The sequence below is a fragment of the Triturus cristatus genome, chromosome 10 (genome assembly GCF_964204655.1).
Source record: "Triturus cristatus chromosome 10, aTriCri1.1, whole genome shotgun sequence".
NCBI lineage: Eukaryota > Metazoa > Chordata > Amphibia > Caudata > Salamandridae > Triturus > Triturus cristatus.
In genome coordinates this window covers 245187098-245207778 of record NC_140593.1, presented here as the reverse complement: position 1 = coordinate 245207778, position 20681 = coordinate 245187098, and the positions used below count along the sequence as shown (strand labels likewise).

At 42.7% G+C, this 20681-nt stretch overlaps 1 protein-coding gene across 1 annotated transcript in view; it reads right to left on the bottom strand.

The window, feature by feature from the left end:
- Positions 1-859: 859 nt before the first annotated feature.
- LOC146789271 (uncharacterized) overlaps positions 860-20681 on the bottom strand; it is a 96429-nt gene continuing 76607 nt past the window's right edge. Inside the window, exon 4 of the mRNA XM_085630898.1 lies at positions 860-1561. Within this exon, the coding sequence (XP_085487024.1) occupies positions 1404-1561 (158 nt within the window). The 3' untranslated portion in view covers positions 860-1403. The remainder of the gene's footprint in view (positions 1562-20681) is intronic.

Genomic DNA, 20681 nt, shown 5'->3' with positions numbered 1-20681 from the left:
GGAGAAAGCAAGAGTGTGGGTAAAAGGGTAGGGAGTGACATGTGCAAATTTGTATTTATAAAAATATAATGTGCCAGGACATTGCCCGTCATTGTTGTCAATGACAGTACCAAAATAACTCTTTCGCATGTAAGTGCGACAGTTCAGATTATTCGCCGTCCCTAAAACTAAAGGAATGGTTGGGGAGGTAGGTGTTAGCAATTTGTTATGCAAATCGTATTCATAAACAACCGTTGTTCTGCTCATCTCTAAATTAGAGGAGCAGTGCCAGCATGTGGCAGACTGTAATATGTGTGTTGTTGACTATTAAGTGCCAGTGCCGAGCACCGGAAACCACCGGCTCAAATTAAGCACCAGTCTTGTGGTGGATGCAAGAGATGGAATCAAGACTACGCATCTCTGGTATTCGGCACCCCTGCTATCAATAGCATTGGACACGGGCTTCTGAGCAAAACTTTGGGCCCGGTACTTATTCTTTTACAAATTAAGCACTGAATAAAAGACAATGAGCCATAGGCATGTCTCATTTGACTAAATTCATCTAAAAATAAAACTAACATGCCATGAATTCGATCCACTCTTTGGATAACGCTTGCTACTTCACTCCTGTTTAAAAGGAGGGGCATGGAAGAAATGCTAAGCTATGCATTGCTGATATCAGTATACTTGCAGATAGTACGATCAAAGTTCCAGCTGTATTGTATGAAATCAGTACCTAGGTTTCCAAAAATACATATTAAGAAAAACAAAAGAAAAAATCCAGTTGAAAAAATCTTCTCACCATGGTTGAGGGTTGTGTGTGAAGAAGTGGACAAGTGACTGCAAGTTTAGAAAAGGTTGTAGTTTACAAAAAAAAACATTTTTTTTTTTTTTTTTAAAAAGGCACACGAACGGTGTTTCCATTATGGAGTTTACATTTCAGTTCATACGAAATGTGTATTTTATTTCAAATTTTCTTTATTCTAAGTACTTCAGTGGACTCTGCTAATGAGGAAGTATAGACCCCCCCAAAATAATCCCCGCAGGTTCAAGTTCATGATTACGATTAAAAAAAGGTCTACTACATAAACAATAAAAAAAAAAAAATCGCCTGCAATAATGTTAACATGCAATTAGGACCAAAAGATCTATTCATGAATAAAAAAATATCTACTTCAGCGACAGAAGGATAATACCCCGTCCTAACGCCAGTCCCAGCACATCTCGGTGCGCGTTCGTAAGTTTTATACTACTTTTGATGGAGGCACATCAGTTGATAGGTATTAAGTACATGCTTACATTATTGCAGTAGATTTATTTTATTGTAAATATGTATCTTGTCATAATTAAGACTGTGGACCTCTAAGACTGACAACAAGCGGACATACATTCAACCAGTTCACTTCTCCGCCTCACATTGAATCTCAGCTCGTCGATTCCTGGTCCATGTTGAATATAAGATAACAGGTCTCCAAGTGGTCTGAGCCCATTCTGTGTTCAAACTGAGGTTGTAGGTCTTCTGGCGTCAGGCCGCTCTGGAACTGGCAGGCGAGTTCTTCATAAAGGGTTTGTCCAACGTCACCTTGAAGGAGACCAAGAGGCATAAAACAGCGGCATTAGGAACCCAACATCTTCGATATGCAAGGCAGAGTAAGAATGGAAAGCATATTTTCAGAATGCAAACAGCGAAGGCAACTGCCACACCTGTCGATGATGCTAGACAGTAATGCACAATGACCGTGACCTCACATAGCCTTACCCTAAAGAAATTGTTATTGATAACATGTGTGTTGGTGTCTACTCTAGAGAATGGAAGCTGAACCCCTATGACAGACACCTTGACAATGCCATAACCTAGGGTAATAAATGCAATGATGGATCTCTGTTGGGCAAGAGTGTGAATGTATACATTTTTCTTCAATATAATCTTTTTTGAAAAAGGTACATTTCCAGCAGTTGCCCTGGAAATTGATGCCTAAGGGACTGCAGTCTCTGATTTATTTCTGAGTCTTGTATAGCATGTAATGCGACCTTCCAACTCCATTGTCGCTTCATGCAATTGTCTACAATTCGTACTACAGTTGTGAGGAGTCACTGGTTTCTAATATTCATTGGTTAGCTGGAGAAGGACTTTGCTGTTCTGATTGATCAAGGCTGCCTTGGAAACCTTAGAGGCAGCTGCAAGGTTTAGTGGACAGCAGTGATGACAACTTGGCACAGTCTGTTCCGGAGAAGGGCAGGGCACTCCTGCCTCATCAGGTCAGTGATCAAATGGCTCTCTCAACACAAAGGTTTCAAGTTCCTTTTGGAACAGAAGCCGCTGCTTTATTAATGCCACAAAACGTTCATGCTATTTTAAATGCAACATATTCACACTTGCAATCTGTAGAACAGTCTTCCCAAAAATCGATGTGTGCGCTTCCAGGCCTACTGAAGGACATTGGGAAAGACACCATCAAGCAGCAACGTCAGCCTGGACAGATTCAAAGCCCAACTTTCACCCAATGCTAACTCACTCCAATGTATCCTGGACACCAATCTCACCCCCAAGGTACACATCCCCAAGAAAACTAAGACAGCCTTGTGCCAGTTCCATCTATAACAGAAAATGAAACCATTCAGAACTTCTCTTCACACATCCTGCCTCCTAGCTCCCGCTCTGGCCGCCCCTTGCAGGCATGCTACATGTAGTAGCCCGCCATTTCAGGTACCTAAAGAAATATAACCACAACAACTTACCCTGATGGAAATCCACTGGCTTCCCCTGCCAGCTCGCACCAGTTTTAAAAACAGCCGCAACATCTAAACAAGTAATTTTAATGCAATAGGTCTCGCATTTGCAAGAGTTTAAGCTCTTGGCATTGTAAATGACAATGCCTTTTATTTATGTGTTTTTAAAAGCAACACACATATAAAAGGCATTGGTATTTATAATGCCAGTAGCTCAAACTCTCGCAATTTGCGAGACACATTAATGGTGGGTGCGCCCCTTTCTTTAGACGCTGCTCACTGTATTCAGGTTACAGTGAACAGCGTCTAAAGAAAGGGGCGGGGCCAACATTAAAGTGAAAGCGCAGTATGGGACGCTTTCACCCAAAAAAGAAATAAAGAAAGGTTCTGTTGCGCGGTCGCTAATGTGAAAGTGGACCGTGCTGTAAATTAAATAAAAAATTAAGTGAGCCCGCTATAGTTAAAGCGGACTGCGCTGTAATAAATAAATAATCTTGGCCGCTATAGTTAAAGCAGACCACACTGTAAATTAAATAAATACATTACTATTAAAAATATAAAAGTGGGCGGCATTTTGCCTTGTAGGGAAAGCATGTGGTGGGTGGAATAATGTTAGATCATTAAAGAAAATAGTGCTCACAGCTTCGATAAAGTAGACTGTAACAACACAAATAAAAAGTCCAATCCTCATGGGAGATAACAAATGCAGACAAAGTGGTACCAAGGAGGGACTACTAGGCCTATTTATCAATCAAAAGCAACGATTTCGAAAGGACAGTAACAGGAGCCAGTTGAATAGATGGGCGGGGCTTCTATTCCATACCTTGCAGAGTAGCACATGCGCTGCCCAGGCTCAAACTAAAAACCATAATTCGTGGAATCCCTAACTATCTTCGGTTGAAAAGCTCACCATCTCTGGTGGATTTTGGCACACTTGTCACAAGGACACCATCAGAAAAGAGACCAAGTGCAAAAAATAAAAAGTTGGCAATCGGCTTTTTCTACATATGCACCCAGAACCCGAAATGACATCCATGTAGCCATAAGGACAGCCCACCACTGATTCAATTTGTTAAATAGCTGAAGAGACCCTGCTTCAAAATATTCTTCATTTTACAAACCAGACATCCCTCCATTCACACTGACTGTGTCTTTACATTGGAACCTGAATAGTGCTTTGCTGCCTTTTGGCTCAACACGCCATTTAACTACACTGTCTTAATAAAACCACATGAAAGATAGATGAACAGCTGTACCTAACTTATAATTCTGGTAACACAGACAGCTAGCAACACTCAATCTTGAAAGTTAACAATTTAAAACAGGCATTGGCAATACTAATAGGTCTGGCTTTAAAAGAATTGTACATGGTAATGTTAAGTATTACAAGTAGATAGTGGGGGAATGGATATGTATTTGTGTGGAAGCAAAGAACTGTAGAATAATATAATATTGTTGGAGTCAAGCTAGTCCTAAAAATACATGTAGGTTAATAACTGCCCTCCTCCCATCTGTGCTTCTTCCAGTGATAAACACCATAAATTATCTAGTTATCTAAGACAATTTAACAGCATGTGGGTGCCCTTGAAAATTCAACTTTAGGCAGCTGGCTAGTTTAAACAAATTGATCACAGCCTTGTGAAGAATATGCACTTTTTTGTGGAAGCACATAACTTCTTTCCAATCAAAACATGTACTCCTGGCTCCCAACATGTGGGCAGAGTCAAAGCCCCTCTCTGGTTTTCCCACATACTTGTGTAGCGACAGCTGAACTGTCAAGCCAGACGATAAACATGCAGGAAGAATCAAAAGGGAGTCGAGTCACATCAGCATACCATGCCTAAAGCAAGCATCCATGTTGATTGATCCTGGTCAACAGGAAGAAACAAACATGACGTTCTTAATTGTAAAGACCGAACCAATGGTCTCCCCACTCATATAAATAATACATATTTTTATGTTCACCGCATCACTCAAAATGTCTGATTTCAACCATTATGCATAGGAATGTAAACTACACCTAACCCCACAATAGTAACTATTAAACACCGAACTGACCTTTGTAATAAAAATGCTTCCTATTTTTTTCTGTAACATTAAAAACCTAATTAAAAGTGTTTACATCTTTGCAAAGTAGCCTTTAAATGTAGATGATTTTTTTTACCTGTTAAGGATCTGCATATTTATAGGTGCATGAGCAAGGATGGATTGAGTGAATCCCGGCCAAAAGTACTGATATTTTTGCAGAGAATAAAAACACCCAGCGCACACACAAGAAAATCTCAGTGCTCAGACGACTAAAATGGAATTCCAAGAGGTATCATCTTTTAGAACAAGCCTAAAGGAGACCGTAACAGGAATATATGGGAAATGAGGAAATGCATGAACACGAGTAGGCTGCATTATAACCACCAATCAGGCAGAAATAATCTCCAAAAATGCCATATTAGGGGTTCCTATAGCACTACTGGACCACAGTGCACGCTGTGTTAATCCTTTTGTGTTTTTACTTTGTTTTGTCTGCTTTAGAGTACAGAGAAAAAATTAGCAGAGAAAATCTCGCAGTAAGGTGAGCACTCCGGTATGAAACGAATTCAGGTCCAAGATATCCCATACTATGGCCAAGACACGGGCAGAAGAAAGGTTGCTGTTTTTTAGTGAAGTTTGAATGATTTTAAAGTTTTGTAGTAGGAATATATATGCTCATTTGGAGTACATCACATGAATAGGATGGGGGAATTTTACTCCACGTTAAAAGACAGTCCCACAAAGATCTACAACTGCACTGTGCGCAACTCTGCCAGTCTGCTCTTTCTAGGATATTCGTGTCAGAATTGCAAAAACAAACGTTTTTTAAGATTAGTAATCCTGTTTTGCCTTCGTCTTTGGCAATTTCTAAAACGTTTAATTTTATTTATTATGAGTATTATATAGCGCTGGCTAGATCCTAAGGTATCAGAGCGTTTTACATAAGGATCAGCAAGTTACACAGTTAAAAAAACAGTGTTGCGCAATAACGTAAGTTATAATAACATAGCAGAAAATAAGGACATGTTCAAAGGGGTATGTAAGGTAGGGGGAAGGAAAAAGGGGAGGAAAAGGATCGGACCAGGAAGAACCGGCAAGGATGGAGGTGCTTCAAGCGGGCCAAAAGACAAAAGGAAAAATCGAAAAGGGAGATAAAAAGAAATAACGTCAGGAGGCGAGGTGACTGAAAAGGAAGGAGGGAGGAGGGAGACCGCAAGGGGGGTGTCACCACAGGGTAAAGGTATTGTCGGGCGACAAAGGGCGTAGTTCAACAGCGAGTGAGGCGGACGGGTCCAAGATGGATGACCCGGGAAACAAGCACCGTATGCAAAGTCACAAAATGGCGGGGCAACTCACAAGAACCAATTTGCAAAACAACACGGGCGCTGGAATAAAGGAGCAGAGCAGAGGGGGGCAGCCACAGGAGCAAGGAGGGAAAGGGATTGGGGGACCACCGAAACCCAAACGCTCAGGGTTACTGGGCAGCAGAGTCGCCGAGGATGTTGACACGCCGTCTGTTCAAAGGCACAGGCTCTGGGTCGCGAGGGCAGCAGTGCCCCTCAGGCTGCACGCCGAACGTCTGTGAAAGTTCGCCTGGGTGCCAGAGACGCAGTCCAGAAAGGCGCGCCCCCCAGGCTCAGATAGCAAAGAAAAGCCCAGGGGGGTCACGCTGTAGTGTCGAGATTCTCCCCGAAACTGCATCCCCGTACCTGGCAATATGACTCACGGGTCCCGGTCCTCCCTCAGGAGGCGAAGCAGGAGGGTAGGCTGCGGGGGAAGCGGCAAAAGTTGAACCCGGATTGCATCAGATTGGGAGACCTCATCCCAGTTCTGCAACAGTCAGCTGGAGAAACGCCTCCAAGCATCAGCACCACCGAGAGTGGGCTCCGACGATGGCTGGTCCTCACGAAGCGTCTGTAGGCAGGGGGAGGAAAGGCAACAGCAGCGGAGAAAAATGCAGAGCAACCATGCCTGATGCCCGTAAAACTGTTCACTAAGTTACTTACAACTGAACCACACACAGTTTTATGAGTAAACTTTGAAGGGTCTTAGTGATTGTCTTTTTAAAGTACGTGGTGGAGCAGTTTTAAAAAAACCGATAGGGCTTTCGAACTGGTGGAGTATGATTTCACCTTAAGGGTCCTGGGAGTGTTCAATTTTGGCCCTTATCATGGGGTCGAGACAACTCCTGAAATCTAGCAGCATGAGTCAGTGTGACTCACACTCTGCTGCTAAACCTCCATCTGACAAGGGGCACAAAACCGCAATGCACCCTATTTTTAGGTCTCGCTGGCTATCGCGTAAGCGATCGCTCAGCGAGACTCTAGTAAAGGGGCTCCCAAAAGTGCTCCCAAAAGCGGATTGCATGGCGAGCACGCGCACAATCACGTGCATCGTGCCGCCATGCAATCCGTTTGGCATCCTACTTCAAAGGGTCCGCTCCCCCGCCTGGAATGCGCTCCCCCGCCCCCGCCAAGCGCGCGCACGCCACGCTCCGCTGGGCTTGTCTTGTTTAAATTGCTTCTGTCCTTTGACACAAATGCAGCGTTTCCTTTAAACAGAGTGAGCGCATCACTGCTTCGGCTATATCCCCCACACAAATACAGCGCGTGATAACATCAAGGTACGCCCTGATTTAGTCAATGGCATACTGCACATTCCTTGTGCAGTTATCTTGTCAATCCCTTTCACTTTTATAAAGGGGGCAGGCACCTAACTTACACTCTGCCACCGGCACTATAAACACTTTATTTCCACTGCGCTTTCAGTTTTATAAAGGCGGCAGGCACCTTACTTACTTAGACTCGCCCACCGGCACCTTAAAAAAAGTGAAAAGGCAGCAGGCGCCTTACTTAAACTCCGTCTCCGGCACCTTCAAAAGGCTGTCTGTGATTCCTCCACTGCCTGACAGCATTTACGCCTGTCGGATTTTCAATACATTTTACTGCCATAAATTTTTACTAAAAAAGTGAAAAGGCAGCAGGCGCCTTACTTAAACTCCGTCGCCAGCACCTTCAAAAGGCTGCCTGTGATTGCTCCACTGCCTGACAGCATTTCCGCCCGTCGGATTTTCATTAAATTTTACTTCGGTCAATTTTTCTTGGGTTGATTTGTTTTTGGGAGGTTTTTTAAAGCGTGATATCAACACAAAGGTTTTGGAGTGTTTTACACCAGCACCAGTTACATTACCCTCCCCCTCGCCACAGCTGCTCCGTCGTCATCATTTACACGAGCACTACTTACATTCCTGATCCCTCGCCAAAACTGCTCTGTTTGACCTGCCCTAAACTCCACGCAAATAGGCTGTACATATCAGAGACTAACTGCCACCTCACTTGGCTCTTGTCCACAACACCTCAGGTTGGGGCACTTTTCGCTGCTCCAGGCCTATCCAAGTAATGTCGTTTTCTTCTGTTTTTACATCCAGTTTCATGTGTTGTTGCAAATGCTTTTTTTTTTTTAACATTTTCAACAGCTGTGTGCCAACAAGCATTGGCATAGCCAATAGATCTCGCCTTTGGGACCTTGTAAGTAAAAAAAAAAAAAAAACTGAATTGAAAGACTTCACATTTACATTTACTGCATCCTAACTAAGGAAGTAAATGTAAACCTGGAGTCTTATACTTCAGTTTTTATTTTTACTCACAAGGTCTCAAAGGCGAGACCTATTGGCTATGCCAATGCTTGTTAATGTTATTTCCTTTCCTCAGGAACCCCTAGCATGCAGGGTTAGGAGGGATCCCTTGATCTCGCTTGATCCCAAAGCGGATATTGCTTCATGCAGATACTGCTGACGTGGAGAATTCTGCTACCAGAATATGCTCAGTTTTTAAGGAATTTAGTCTCCAGTCCAGTTATCAGATAAACTGGTATAAATTGGTTCAGTACCGGATGCTGAGGTTGGTGGTGACACCATAATCAGTGGGGCCTCTCAATATAGTAGAAAAAGGTTTTGACCACTTAGGAAGAAAAATTTCCAAAGATAGAAAGTTCTTGTAAGAGCACAGCTTGGAACAAATGTTTGAGCATTTCCGGGCGATTCACAACAATGGAGAAGACTGCACATTTCTCTACGGGCTTAGGCTGCACTTTTCAAAATGATCCCGCTCACATGTACCTTCATGTTCTTCTAAATATCCTGGTTAGGATATTGGGGAAAATTTTCATTAAAATAAATTGCATGTGGCAGGACCAGTTACAGGCTGGGTTACAGAATGCAGAAAATTTCTCTTGAGACTCTGCAGGAGCTTATGTAAAGTTTTGCTCCTTGCAGCACTTTGAACATTACTTTTGGGTACTAGACTTGGTGGTGTTGAGTAGTTCCCCACTTCCCAGTAGGAGGGGGAGTGGCCTAACGGCTAGGGCGCTCAACCTCAAATCTGGGGACCCGGGTTATAGTCACGGCAACAACGCTCAACAGCCTGTGATTCTGGGCAAATCACTTAATCTCCCCGTGCCTAACAAAAATAAATGTGTCCTCATGTAACACAACTGATTCTCATGTTGAGCGCTCTGATACCCGATACCTTCGGGTCAAGTTTGCGCTATACAAAACTCTGGGCAACATAAATGCAGAGATGGTGCCAGACTGATTCCTTGCACCCCTGCAGGATAGGTAATCCTAGAGACCAGCTAGCCCATAGTGCACACATCGCTAAACCTAGACAGGTAGCTAATGGCTTTGGCAACCACAGAACATGACAACCCGGGGATTGTAGTAACAGATCTAGAACCTTTTTGCTCAGTCACTCGTGCTCTCTTTCTCTGAGAGAAGTGAAAAAGGAATACACAGCGGGACGTTTTCAATATTTATTGATCCATTGTGATTCATTATAGAAGATATGTGATGCAGTGATCAATAGACAGAAGCAGATGAAAGTGACTAGCAATATAAGAACAGTCAACAGAATGAAAAGTTCCATGATCTTGCTGAAACAATGTGTATATGCAGGCATATAAACAATATATATGTATGTATATAGAGCGAACTCCCGCTATGCGTTCCCTAACCTAGATGTCTAGATGTTCTGCCAGGAATCCACATTGGATGATCCAACTCTATTCCCTGAAGGGAAAGAACGTAGATTCCCTGTCATGGTCACAAGTTGGACATTCCTCGCCGAGGGATCAGCTAACAGCTGGGCTGAAGTTCCAGCGTGCAGTGACCTTGCAAATGACAGCAAGTGCTCCTCTCCCTAATCCTGGAAATCCTTGTTTATTTATAACAGAAAGCACCCTTGCTTTGGACCGAGATTCTAGTCAGGAAGCCATTGTTTATGTGCTATAGATAGCTGTGTCGTCGCATGGATGAAAACAATCATATTTGCACAATGTATGTAAAGACCTTGTATGTGATGTTAAGGGATCTTGATAGTGTTCTTGCAAAGTTGATTTTATAAGCAAGTATAGTTTCATGGAAACTAATTCGCACTGTCATGACCACAAATGTGTGTTAAAAGTAATTGTGTGTGAGTAAAGGCAACTTAGGAGAAACCCGTGTGAATGTAAAATGGCCTAACCGGACACGTGACCGTGAATGAATGGTGATTTCCTGATGATAGCCAGGGCAGCAATGGGGAGCAAAGCTCATCTTCACCACTCCATAGCAGCCAGCACTGAACTCCCGGAGGTTACAAGAGCAGTAAACCCATACTAGTAATTCTTGAACTGCTATGATAGGGTGAACAAGGAATGATATAGAGGAAACACTACTTTGGATAGAGCACAGGCTCTTTGGTGAAATCAATGCATTCTCAGGCTTTGAGAAAGTGGTAGAGGAAGGTCTCTCTAAGCTAAAGGAAATATGGAGAATAGGCTCAAATCATGCGATCAATTACAAACTTTATTCCATCTCCACCAATACCCAGTGGTGGCTGGTCCATAGGGGCACAAGGGCGGCAACCTCCCATCAACAGCAGGCACGAGGAGAGAAAAGCTACTCTGTGCATTTCCAGCCTCCAGAAATGCAAACAGACGAACCAACAGATTTGTCCTTTCGTTTTGTTTTCATTTCTGAGCAGTTGTCAACGGAAGTGCACAGAGGAGCAACACAGGGCATGGGCGATTAAAATGTATTGCGCATGTGTCAAGAGCTCTTTTCATTTCAGCCCTCTTCACACATTCGCAACCCGTATACATGCTGCGCATGCTCTCTGCAGCGCAGCTTGTCTGAGAATCGATGCCTGCAAGGGCTGAAAGACAAAATCGCCCCAGGCCCTATCAGGAGTCAGGATGGAGCAGGAGTGAAACGAGGGTTAACACTCCGCTCTAATTTGAATGCTGATAGGGCTGTGATCAGCACGTTCCTGGCGCTGCAATTGAAAGACCGAATGGAGCCATTCAAGACGTGCAGACACACGCAGGTAAGTAAATACAAAATAAATCCACTATAACGGGCACAACACCTACTGAAAATCAAAACTGCCTTAAAATGAAGCCTGGCACAATTTGCCAATGTTGCCAACAGTAAGGATTCATTTAAAAAGGTTTCCTGTAGCTTTTCATCATACTTGACAATCGCTTCTGTACACGTTTAAAAGTATATTCTGTACTCATTGTTCTATCTTTGTTTGCTTTAATTGCTCAACTACGTGAATTTGGGAAAAAATACTCCAAATGTGTGGAAAAGGAAAGGGGTTTTAAGTCATGAGGACCAGAGCTTGAAAACTAGAGGGACAGTCCATTTCCAAATGTATTTCAAAATAAATCTGCAGCATTAAAATTGGCACTAAGCACATATTTGACAGTAAATCTGTTCCAGATTACCTAACTGGTCACAAAGAGGCTGCATTTCAAACTATTTTACGGGGTTAAGACATCGGATTCAGAGGTCTATGTCGGCCCAACAATTTCGAGGGGATTATACTGGAAATGATGACTAGTGATTAACACAGCTCTGGGAGTTATTTGTTTTACCCATTTACAGTTTTGATTCATAAAGTAGTATAGAGGATTAATGTGCACATCAAAGAATATTTAGCTAAGTAAGTGGGCTGCTGCTTCTGACACCGAGATCATTTTGTTAGTTCCAGTTTATAAGTTAAAATACTTCTAATACAGTACAGTGATACCTTTACTGGCATCAAGGCGCTGCATGCAAACTGTAAGTGATGGGTTTACATCCTTATTTTTTCTTAATCTGTTGTTATTCTAAGACTGCAAAGTGGAGTTCCTTTGAGAAGTGATAAAGTCTTCTTAGTACAGAAAATTATAATCAACTGCATTACGTTTTATATTCTATCTATATGTCCCTCCCAGTCATTAACACAACATATAATGTCTAGAAGTTTGGATGATATGACATTCCTACACCCTGTAAGACTCAATGTCTTGTGTAACATTTCCTGTACATTGATTTACACACTTGTATGATTTATGGTGCCTCTCTGTGTGATGAGAGCACTCTGACACCCTACACGTAGATGAGTAGTGCTATAAAAGAATTACATAGAATAATTTAGTAGCTGATAGTTAACCCCTTCCACGCGGGGGTAATTCCCCTGCGGTGAGGGGGGGCATGCGGCGGCGCTGTGCTCGTGACGAACCCAGCTCGTCATGAGGCACAGTGGAGCTGTGCTCATGATGAGCTGAGCTCGTCACGACCCCGGGTGGGGAATCAACCGCGCGTGGGCGGGCCGCGACGGTTATGATGAGCCCAGCTCATCATGAGCTCAGCTCCACTGTGCCTCATGACGAGCTGGGCTCGTCATGAGCACCGAAGCAGTTAAATCAATTTCACACAATTTACAACAAAAAAATGTTTTCAATGGTAGAACTCCCTGCCAATTCCCATCGGGAGTCAGGTTTGCTCCCTTCGCTCACTCCTTTTATAATATAAACTGATATATTTTTGCCTCACCACTTTCAAAGTCCAACAGCCACCGCTGCCAATTCCAATTCTACAAATGCTTACAGATCTACCATGGCCTACGCTGTCAACTAATCGGAGTATTACGATAGCAGACTTCTCACAATTAGACTCAAAGTTTCTCCCTAAGTGGATTAGAAGTCAGAGAGCACAGATCTAGAAAACCCTGAAAATCTGCCAGGCAATCTAAATTGACTATGATCCCAGTAGAGACAATGGGAATTTAGAGGACTTAGAGTTGGAAAAAACTCTGATGCATGCTTGAAAATGTGCTATTAATGACAGATCTAGGCTAGTCTATCCCAAGAGCTGTCACAGGGTGTATATATATATTTATAACAATCCAGATTGTATGTGATGAGGCAATGTGTTCAGTCTGAAGTTGGCATATTTGTACCCACTGTGGGAAGTTTGCTGCTGGTGTTCAGATCTTTTGGATGGGTGTCAAAAGTATACTCTCAAGGGTGCTTGTGGTTGAGCTCGGCCTCCTGGTGAAAACAGCCATGCTGGGAGTCTGACCGGGAACAAGAGTTGCCCAAGCACTCCAAAGCATTGCTAGGATGGAGTAGGGGTGGCCCAGAGGGAAGCGGATTACAAAATGAGGGAGTTTGGAAACCCTGGTAACAATGTCTTCCTATTTGGCAAGGATATGTGCATGGCAGCTGAAAAGGTGATACACAAAGGCAGGAGTGACCCTAAGAAATTCAAAAAGCATAGATGAAATGCTTTGAACTTTCTTAATTGTATTTAGGAAACGTTCACCACTTTAGTTGCCTGTCAGTGTTCCATGACTAGAGGACCCACAGCAATCCTCAAAGATCGATCCGCATACTAATATGCGGTATGGAGTAGTCCTGTCTTTTGATTATTATTTTAATTTCCAACATTATACATGGAGTGACATTGTAAGACAAGCAGAGTGCCAGACCTTTCATCTACGGTATTCGGAGAGTATTCACGGTAACACTTGTGGATAGACTGAAGCGAAACCAAGCCATAAAACATTTTCATTAAATAAGTGGATAGTGCTTTTTACTCAAGACATTGGACTCTGAAGCCCGCTGGCACATGCCCTTTGGTCACGCCATAGCCGTAAAACAGCGAACAATCCACCTGGAAGCAGTTTCTGTAGCAACCACCGTATCTTTGCCCTTTTTTATTTAGGACTTTTGTCCAGCAGGACATGCCACCTTTCAGCCACTTCATAGTGCTGTCCTGTGACTTTGGCAATGTCGGATGGTGGAAGGATCATCCTTTCTTGCCAAGGTTTTTGGGGGGCCGTGTTCATTTCTAAGAGCATGATTACAATACATGCGGGAGTTCCGCTGTTGGTATTCCTGCATCTGGAGGTACCAACACCTCGAACATTGGTACCTTTGGAATGAGGTAGTACCAGGCTATTACATATTTACCCATGAGGAATCAGTAAAAAAACACAGGAATCAGTGTTTCTGCACCCATTCCTGCATCTGTTCTACATTATAGGGCCTATTTTCACCAGCAGATTTTGCCTGCTTTGAGCAGATGACTTCTGAAGGTGAAAACAAACAGGAACTGAGATAATCCTGCAGACCTCCCGCTTCACAGGTACCTCACTTACTGACCAACTTGGAAACTGCATGGCCCTCCGAATGGAGCCTTAGTTGGTAAGGTACAGAAGGGCCCTCGTATTCCGGTGAATGGTGGACAGCGGCGACGACCATCTTGCCAAGTCTATTTGACGTAAGGGTGGTTAAGTGCTTAATTATTTTATGTCAGCATGATATAAACAAATCACAAAATAGAATTATTTGAAAAATATGTTTTAGATAGTGATATTTTAAAAGTTTTAAATTGTTATAGTTTTGGGGAAATCACGTATCCTGAACTAATCAATCCAACCCAAAGTCGCTGATTAAGTGTATACAGAAATACGCTTGTAAAATGGGTGTCAGAGATTATTAAGTGTTTGGGTATTTTAAATATACAACACAGTGAACATAATCTTAATTTATGCAGATAATTGAAATTAAAGCAGACATAAACAACTTTACCTGTCTGTTCATCTCCTAATTTAGCAGGACTGAAGTAGTACAAATAAATGTTTTACAGCCTTACCTATTAAATCAGGAATACATGTGTTCACATTGACAGTTAAATTGAGATAATTTAATTTGGAGTGTGCTTGAAGGAACTGAAGCACAAAGGGAGGCTTCACTGCCCAGCCATCACAACTTAATACCAAGGTATCTGGTGAGAATAAAGCCTGAATAGCCTCAAAGGATTCTGGCAAAATATGGGTGCACATAGATCAGACTTAATCAGGAAGACATGGGGAAAGCAGGAGTTAAAAAAAAGGACACCAGAAGACACACACTGCAGCCAAGAGGCATGATAATATTCCTCTACTGTTCACGTGACCTATCCACTGCAGCATACGTATAGGTTCTGCTGTAAGGGATAGGTAGCGGAGTGGTGTGGGACCTTTTACAAATGAAGCAAGATCAAAGCCCAGCTTGATTAAAGACCTCTACACCGGACACTGGCCACCTGGCTTGAAAACGGAGGGTCAAATAGAAGCCAGAACATTGGGCTCACTCGAGGGCTGACGTTTCAGACTGAAAGGAAACTGTACTCTAGAGGACGGCAGGGGTGCCTAGAAGAGGCGAGATGCGCCCTTAATCTAAAAGGGGACAGCAAAGGGTGGCCTTTGGTAGAGCTTGTGGGAGGAGAGGGCGAGAAACCTAGAACAAGCTTGGTTTCATCATCTTGAAAAACTAGGGGCCAAAGTGCTGTGGGTTTACTTTTCATGAAAGTCAGCCCTGGCCAAGAATAACTGGATTATAAACAGTGAGATAAGGAGGAAAACACATGGGAATTCTGACTTGAATCGTTTAGGAAATCAACAATCTCCGTAGATTATAACCTTATAAAAAACAAATGACTGGAAGAATCCCAGCCTGCTGAAGTAATGAAAGCTGTGACTCCCGCTCCATCCCAGGTCTCTGACCCTGAAATGCTTTTCTGAAGGTCATGAAAGCTGGTGTCTTCCAAGCCCACAAGGTGAATGGGTCCAGAAACATCACCAGGACAAGCCTGGTGCTGGGAAGAAAGATGCGTAGGGTCCGAGGAGCAGCGAAAGGTGCATCGGCCTAGAAGAAATCCAGCAATACCTGTGCTTACTGGGCTTTTGGCCGTGGTTCTGACAAATTGGGGGGAACCTTTTTCCCTGGGGAGGTCAGCCTTTTTCTTTGATTTCTTATATTTGTTAGTGAGAATGCATTCAAAACTATGAGCTCATGAGGGAAGGAAGCAAGATGGCGGGCTGAAGCCGCCTCTAGGAGTGGACTGCTGCGGCTCCCGGTAATCTGACCCCTCTCTGCCGGAAAAAAATATCAAAAACTACAATACGAGGATAAGAGGATGTGAGGATAAGACACTATATACATCCAGAACTGAACGTGGAATGATTATTGAGAAAATGTGAATGCGAACTACGCCTTAAAAAAAAAAAAAAAAAATCAAGCGAACCCTTCGCTGCAACGCTGACCGGATGCAACTCCTCCTACGGCCCCGACACAGCTGCTCGCTATTGACTCGATACCTCGAGCGAGTGCCGGCTTGGCGCTCAGCTTGGCGACTGACTGACATTTTACTCTCCTTGTAATATTCTCTGCAGCTACAACAAACTGGCTGATTCCCGAATGGCACCTACAAGAAGTGACCGAGGAGCAAACCGCCAACCTGCGGAGACACCTGCGGCAGCAAATTCACCGTCCGCGGTGAGTGGGAGCGGTATCGACGGCATTAATACGGGCTTTGGTGATGACAGAGCTCTGGCGGAAGGGGGGGTCGGCTGTGAGTCTACAACTGGGCTGCATGGCAGGGAGATTACAGGAGGGATTGGAGGCTTCTGCTGATACTGTGCCCCCGATGCTTGGTTGACAGGTGATCCAGTACTTACAATCTGGAAATTTTTCTGAGATTACTGAGAATGTGCCACTTTATGGAGATAGCAATTTGGCACAGACAATAATTAATGCTATAGCTAACAATTCTAAACAAGGCAGCGCTGATTTAAAGTTACAAAAAAATACTAACCGTGATACTCAATGTATTCAGGATATTCAATATCAATCTAACGCCAGAGATCTCAATTTGCGAGCTAATATTACTGAATCACAGTCTGAAATTGACGCAAAGCTACTACTCGGTCCGTTTATTAAAGATACAAAGTCAAAGCCAAACGATGATGGCCCCAGCGCACTAAGGCGCAACAGCGAAGATAATGGTAGTAACAGCCAACTGCCTCTCACTTTCCTAGATGGGCAAGATACTAATATATTAAAGGCTCAGCTGAAGAGTTTAAAGGGTTTGGATGGCTCTATATTAATAGCGGACAATGCAGTATTAGGTAGTGGGCATATATACCAGTTATCTACAACTTCAAGAGAGCAGCGCCTGCCAAGAGAGTCTAAGAAGAAAATAACAACTAAGATGGATCCCCTAAAAAACAGTAAAACACACTAAAGAACTCAAAAGGATGCAAGGCCTACCTAATATAGGTATAACTTCTGAAAAACACACGAAAGAAGATTCGAAGAACAGCCCAATGAGGAAATGGGTTCAGTCCAAAGGCGGGATCAAGAAAACCATTGCTAGGCTATCAGGAGCTGGGCTCACTGATGGGAGTACCTTAGCCGCCTCTATACCGGCAACAGAAATATCGCCGGTTGGTAAGGAGGATTATTCTGGTTCGGCACAAGATTCTGTGAAAGAATCAAACACTCAGGATCTTGTTGCAAAGCAGCTTCCTACTCCTGGCAACGGAGAAATCACTTCCTCTCTTTCTTCAACCCCATCTATAGAACTACATCAAGAACGATCTTCGGCTTTTTGTTCCCCTCCCCTAGAAGATCAAGCCTCTGTGGGATATAGCCATTATAATGCTCAGGGTCAGGGCCAGGAAACAACTATGCTTGCTATGATACTGCAAGCTTTAAATGAACAGAGGGAAGAAACAAGGGCACTCTTTTCACAAGTTCGAGCTGACAATAGAAAAATCCAGCAGACTATGAAAGAGGCAATGGAGAAAGTGGGATGTGTGACGGAAGAAATGGCGGAGCTTCAACAAAGAGTTGTTAATATAGAAGAGGCCTCATCTAAAAGGGATTGCTCTGTGGAAAGACAAGAAGTACAGCTAAGGGAAGTGCAGACCAAACTGGAGGATTTGGAAAATAGACAGAGACGAAAGAATCTTAAACTATTTGGTATCCCTGAAGGTTTGGAGGGAGCGGATTCTAGAGCATATATCGTTCAGATTATGCAGAAGGCTTTCCCTGAGCTTGGGGATTGGGACTGGGATTGCCAGATACAGCGGGCACACAGACTACCAATAATACAACGTCAAAAGAATCCCCGATATTCTAGACCATTTTTACTCTATTTTGGCAATTATCTATTGCGCAAGCTGTCTCTTTAAAAGCTGGCCCTAGGTCGCCCGTGGTGGTGGACTCTCTTTCTCTGGTCTTTCGATCAGATTTTTGCAAATTCACGATGGATAAGAGATGGCATCTAAAACAGCTGATCGACCCGCTAAAAGCACTCGGTGTTCAAGCTTATCTGCAGGAGCCTGCTCGGCTCAAAGTTATTAAGAATGGGCAAAACTACTTTTTTTTCTCCCGATCGGAGGCAGAGGAGGTATTACAGAAATGGAAAGGGGAAGGTTCAGGCTAAAACAAACTGAATTAGGACCCCTGAAAATAACCTTTAAATGTGTCTTAATATATACACATAGCTTATAGACCTGCTTGGTCTTATTATTTACTACCTACTTTTTTCTTCTACTAAAATGGCTGGGGGGGGGCTTAGACCGGGGGCTGGGGGGCGGTTAAGTCCTAGTTGACTGCCATACCAGCGGCAGTTACTAGAAGAGGATGATTCCTCCTCCAAGGAACAGGGTGGGTGGGAAGGGAGGGAAGAATGGGAAGGGTGATAAAGGTGTTAGGGGTGGTTTTTTATGATGTATAAAATGATTGCTGTTGTAAAGGATAAAAAAACTAACATGAAAGTGATTTCATATAAACTTGGCACTATATTGCGTGTTATTGACATAATACAAGCAAGGATGGTGTTTCTTTTCTTTCTTCTAAATGGCTGAAATAAAGATTTTAGCCTGGAATGTTGCAGGCCTTAATAGTAGGAATAAGAGACGCTTGGTAGAAGAGGAATTACTGATGTATAATCCGCATTTAGTCTTATTATCAGAAACTCATATTGCATATAAAGATAAAGGGCTTCTCAAACAATTGGGATATGAAATTGTTATAGCTTCGGATCAAGATACCTCAACCAGAGGTGTAGCTATTTTTAGACATAGACATCTAAAATGTACAATTGAAAAATCACTAACGGATAAAAGTGGTAGGTGGGCTATTGTGCAGGCACAGATTGAAGGTATGAAATATGTTTTGTGCGTAGTATATGGCTCAAACAGCGATAATTATCAAATAATAGATAGACTGAATATTGAATTGCTGAGCTGGGAAGGCGATAAAGTCGTGATGGGGGATTTTAATTGTGTGATGAACTATGAGATAGACACTACAAGGCGTCATGCATTCCAGAGGATGAAAAAGACACGTACAGCAATTAACGAGCTAGGACGAATACACGCTCTTAGAAATGTTTGGCGGACATTATACCCCAATATACCAGGCTATACCTATTATTCTGCTGCGCACAAACTCTGTTCTCGCATAGATATGGCCTGGGCAGCAGAAGAGATTATAGAACTTTGTACTATGGAGATATGCCCCAGGGTCACTTCAGACCACAACCCCATTCTCTTGAGTTTTAAGATACCATTAGCGAGGAAACAGATTAGGGGTTTTTTATTCCCTAGATATCTTTTAGCAGATGGAATCTATTTAGCTAACCTTAAGCAACACCTGAGGGAATATCTAGAAATCAATAATGGTTCTGCAATACCAACAACAGTCTGGGATTCATGTAAGGCCAGTATCAGAGGATTCACACAGCAATACATTTGGAGACAGAATAGGCAGCGTAAGATAGAGATAGATGAGATCATTAAAAATATCAAGATCACAGAGAATCAACATGCAGAAGCATTATTAAATGGCTCTCAAAATTTAGAAACCATAGGATATGAACTAACAAACTTAAAATCAACACTAAAACAAACATTTAGGGAGAAGATAGCGGTTTAAATCAATAAATATAAATTAACTCAATACGAAAGTGGGGAAAAAAAATCGGGAAGTTTCTAGCTTTTAAAGTGGCCGACGAACAAGCTAAGACACAAATAAAAAAAATTAAAGGTTTAAACAACGAGATATATGAACAACCAAGCCAGATACTAGCGCAGTTTGCCACATATTACCAAAATCTATATACACCAGAGGCTCAGCCACAAATGCTTGACATTATAAAATATGTTCAGATCTATATTAAAAAAACATCGGTAGTTAACGAAATATCAGAAATATTGTCGGATGATATTCAACACGACGAGATTAGAGCAGCCATCTTCTCTTTGACAGCAGGAAAAGCATTTGGAGATGATTCAATCCCCCTAGAATTATATAAAATCTGCCTAGATGAGCTACTGCCAACTTTTATTCAACTCATTAGATATATCGAAGCAGGGGGGAACGCTCCAGATTCTTGGAATATGACTCGGATAATTTTTTTCTTAAAAAAGAATAAAACCTCCAGAGGAATGTGGGTCCTATAGACTGATATCACTTATAAATACGGATGCTAAAATTTACGCTAAAATTTTAGCAACTCGCCTAGCACCAATAATGCCGAAACTTGTTTCACCTCAACAACATGGGTTTATCTCAGGACGGGATACTACATCCCATGTGAATACGGCTATAGTAGCGTTTGATGTCGCCAAAATAAAGACTACCCCACTCGGTATGATACTACTAGATGCAGAGAAAGCATTTGACCGAGTGGGGTGGGATTTTCTTTGGGTAGCATTATCTGCATTTGGCATCAAGGGTAAATTTTTACATATGATTAAATCTCTATACCAACATCCCACAGCCAAACTAGCCTATGCAGG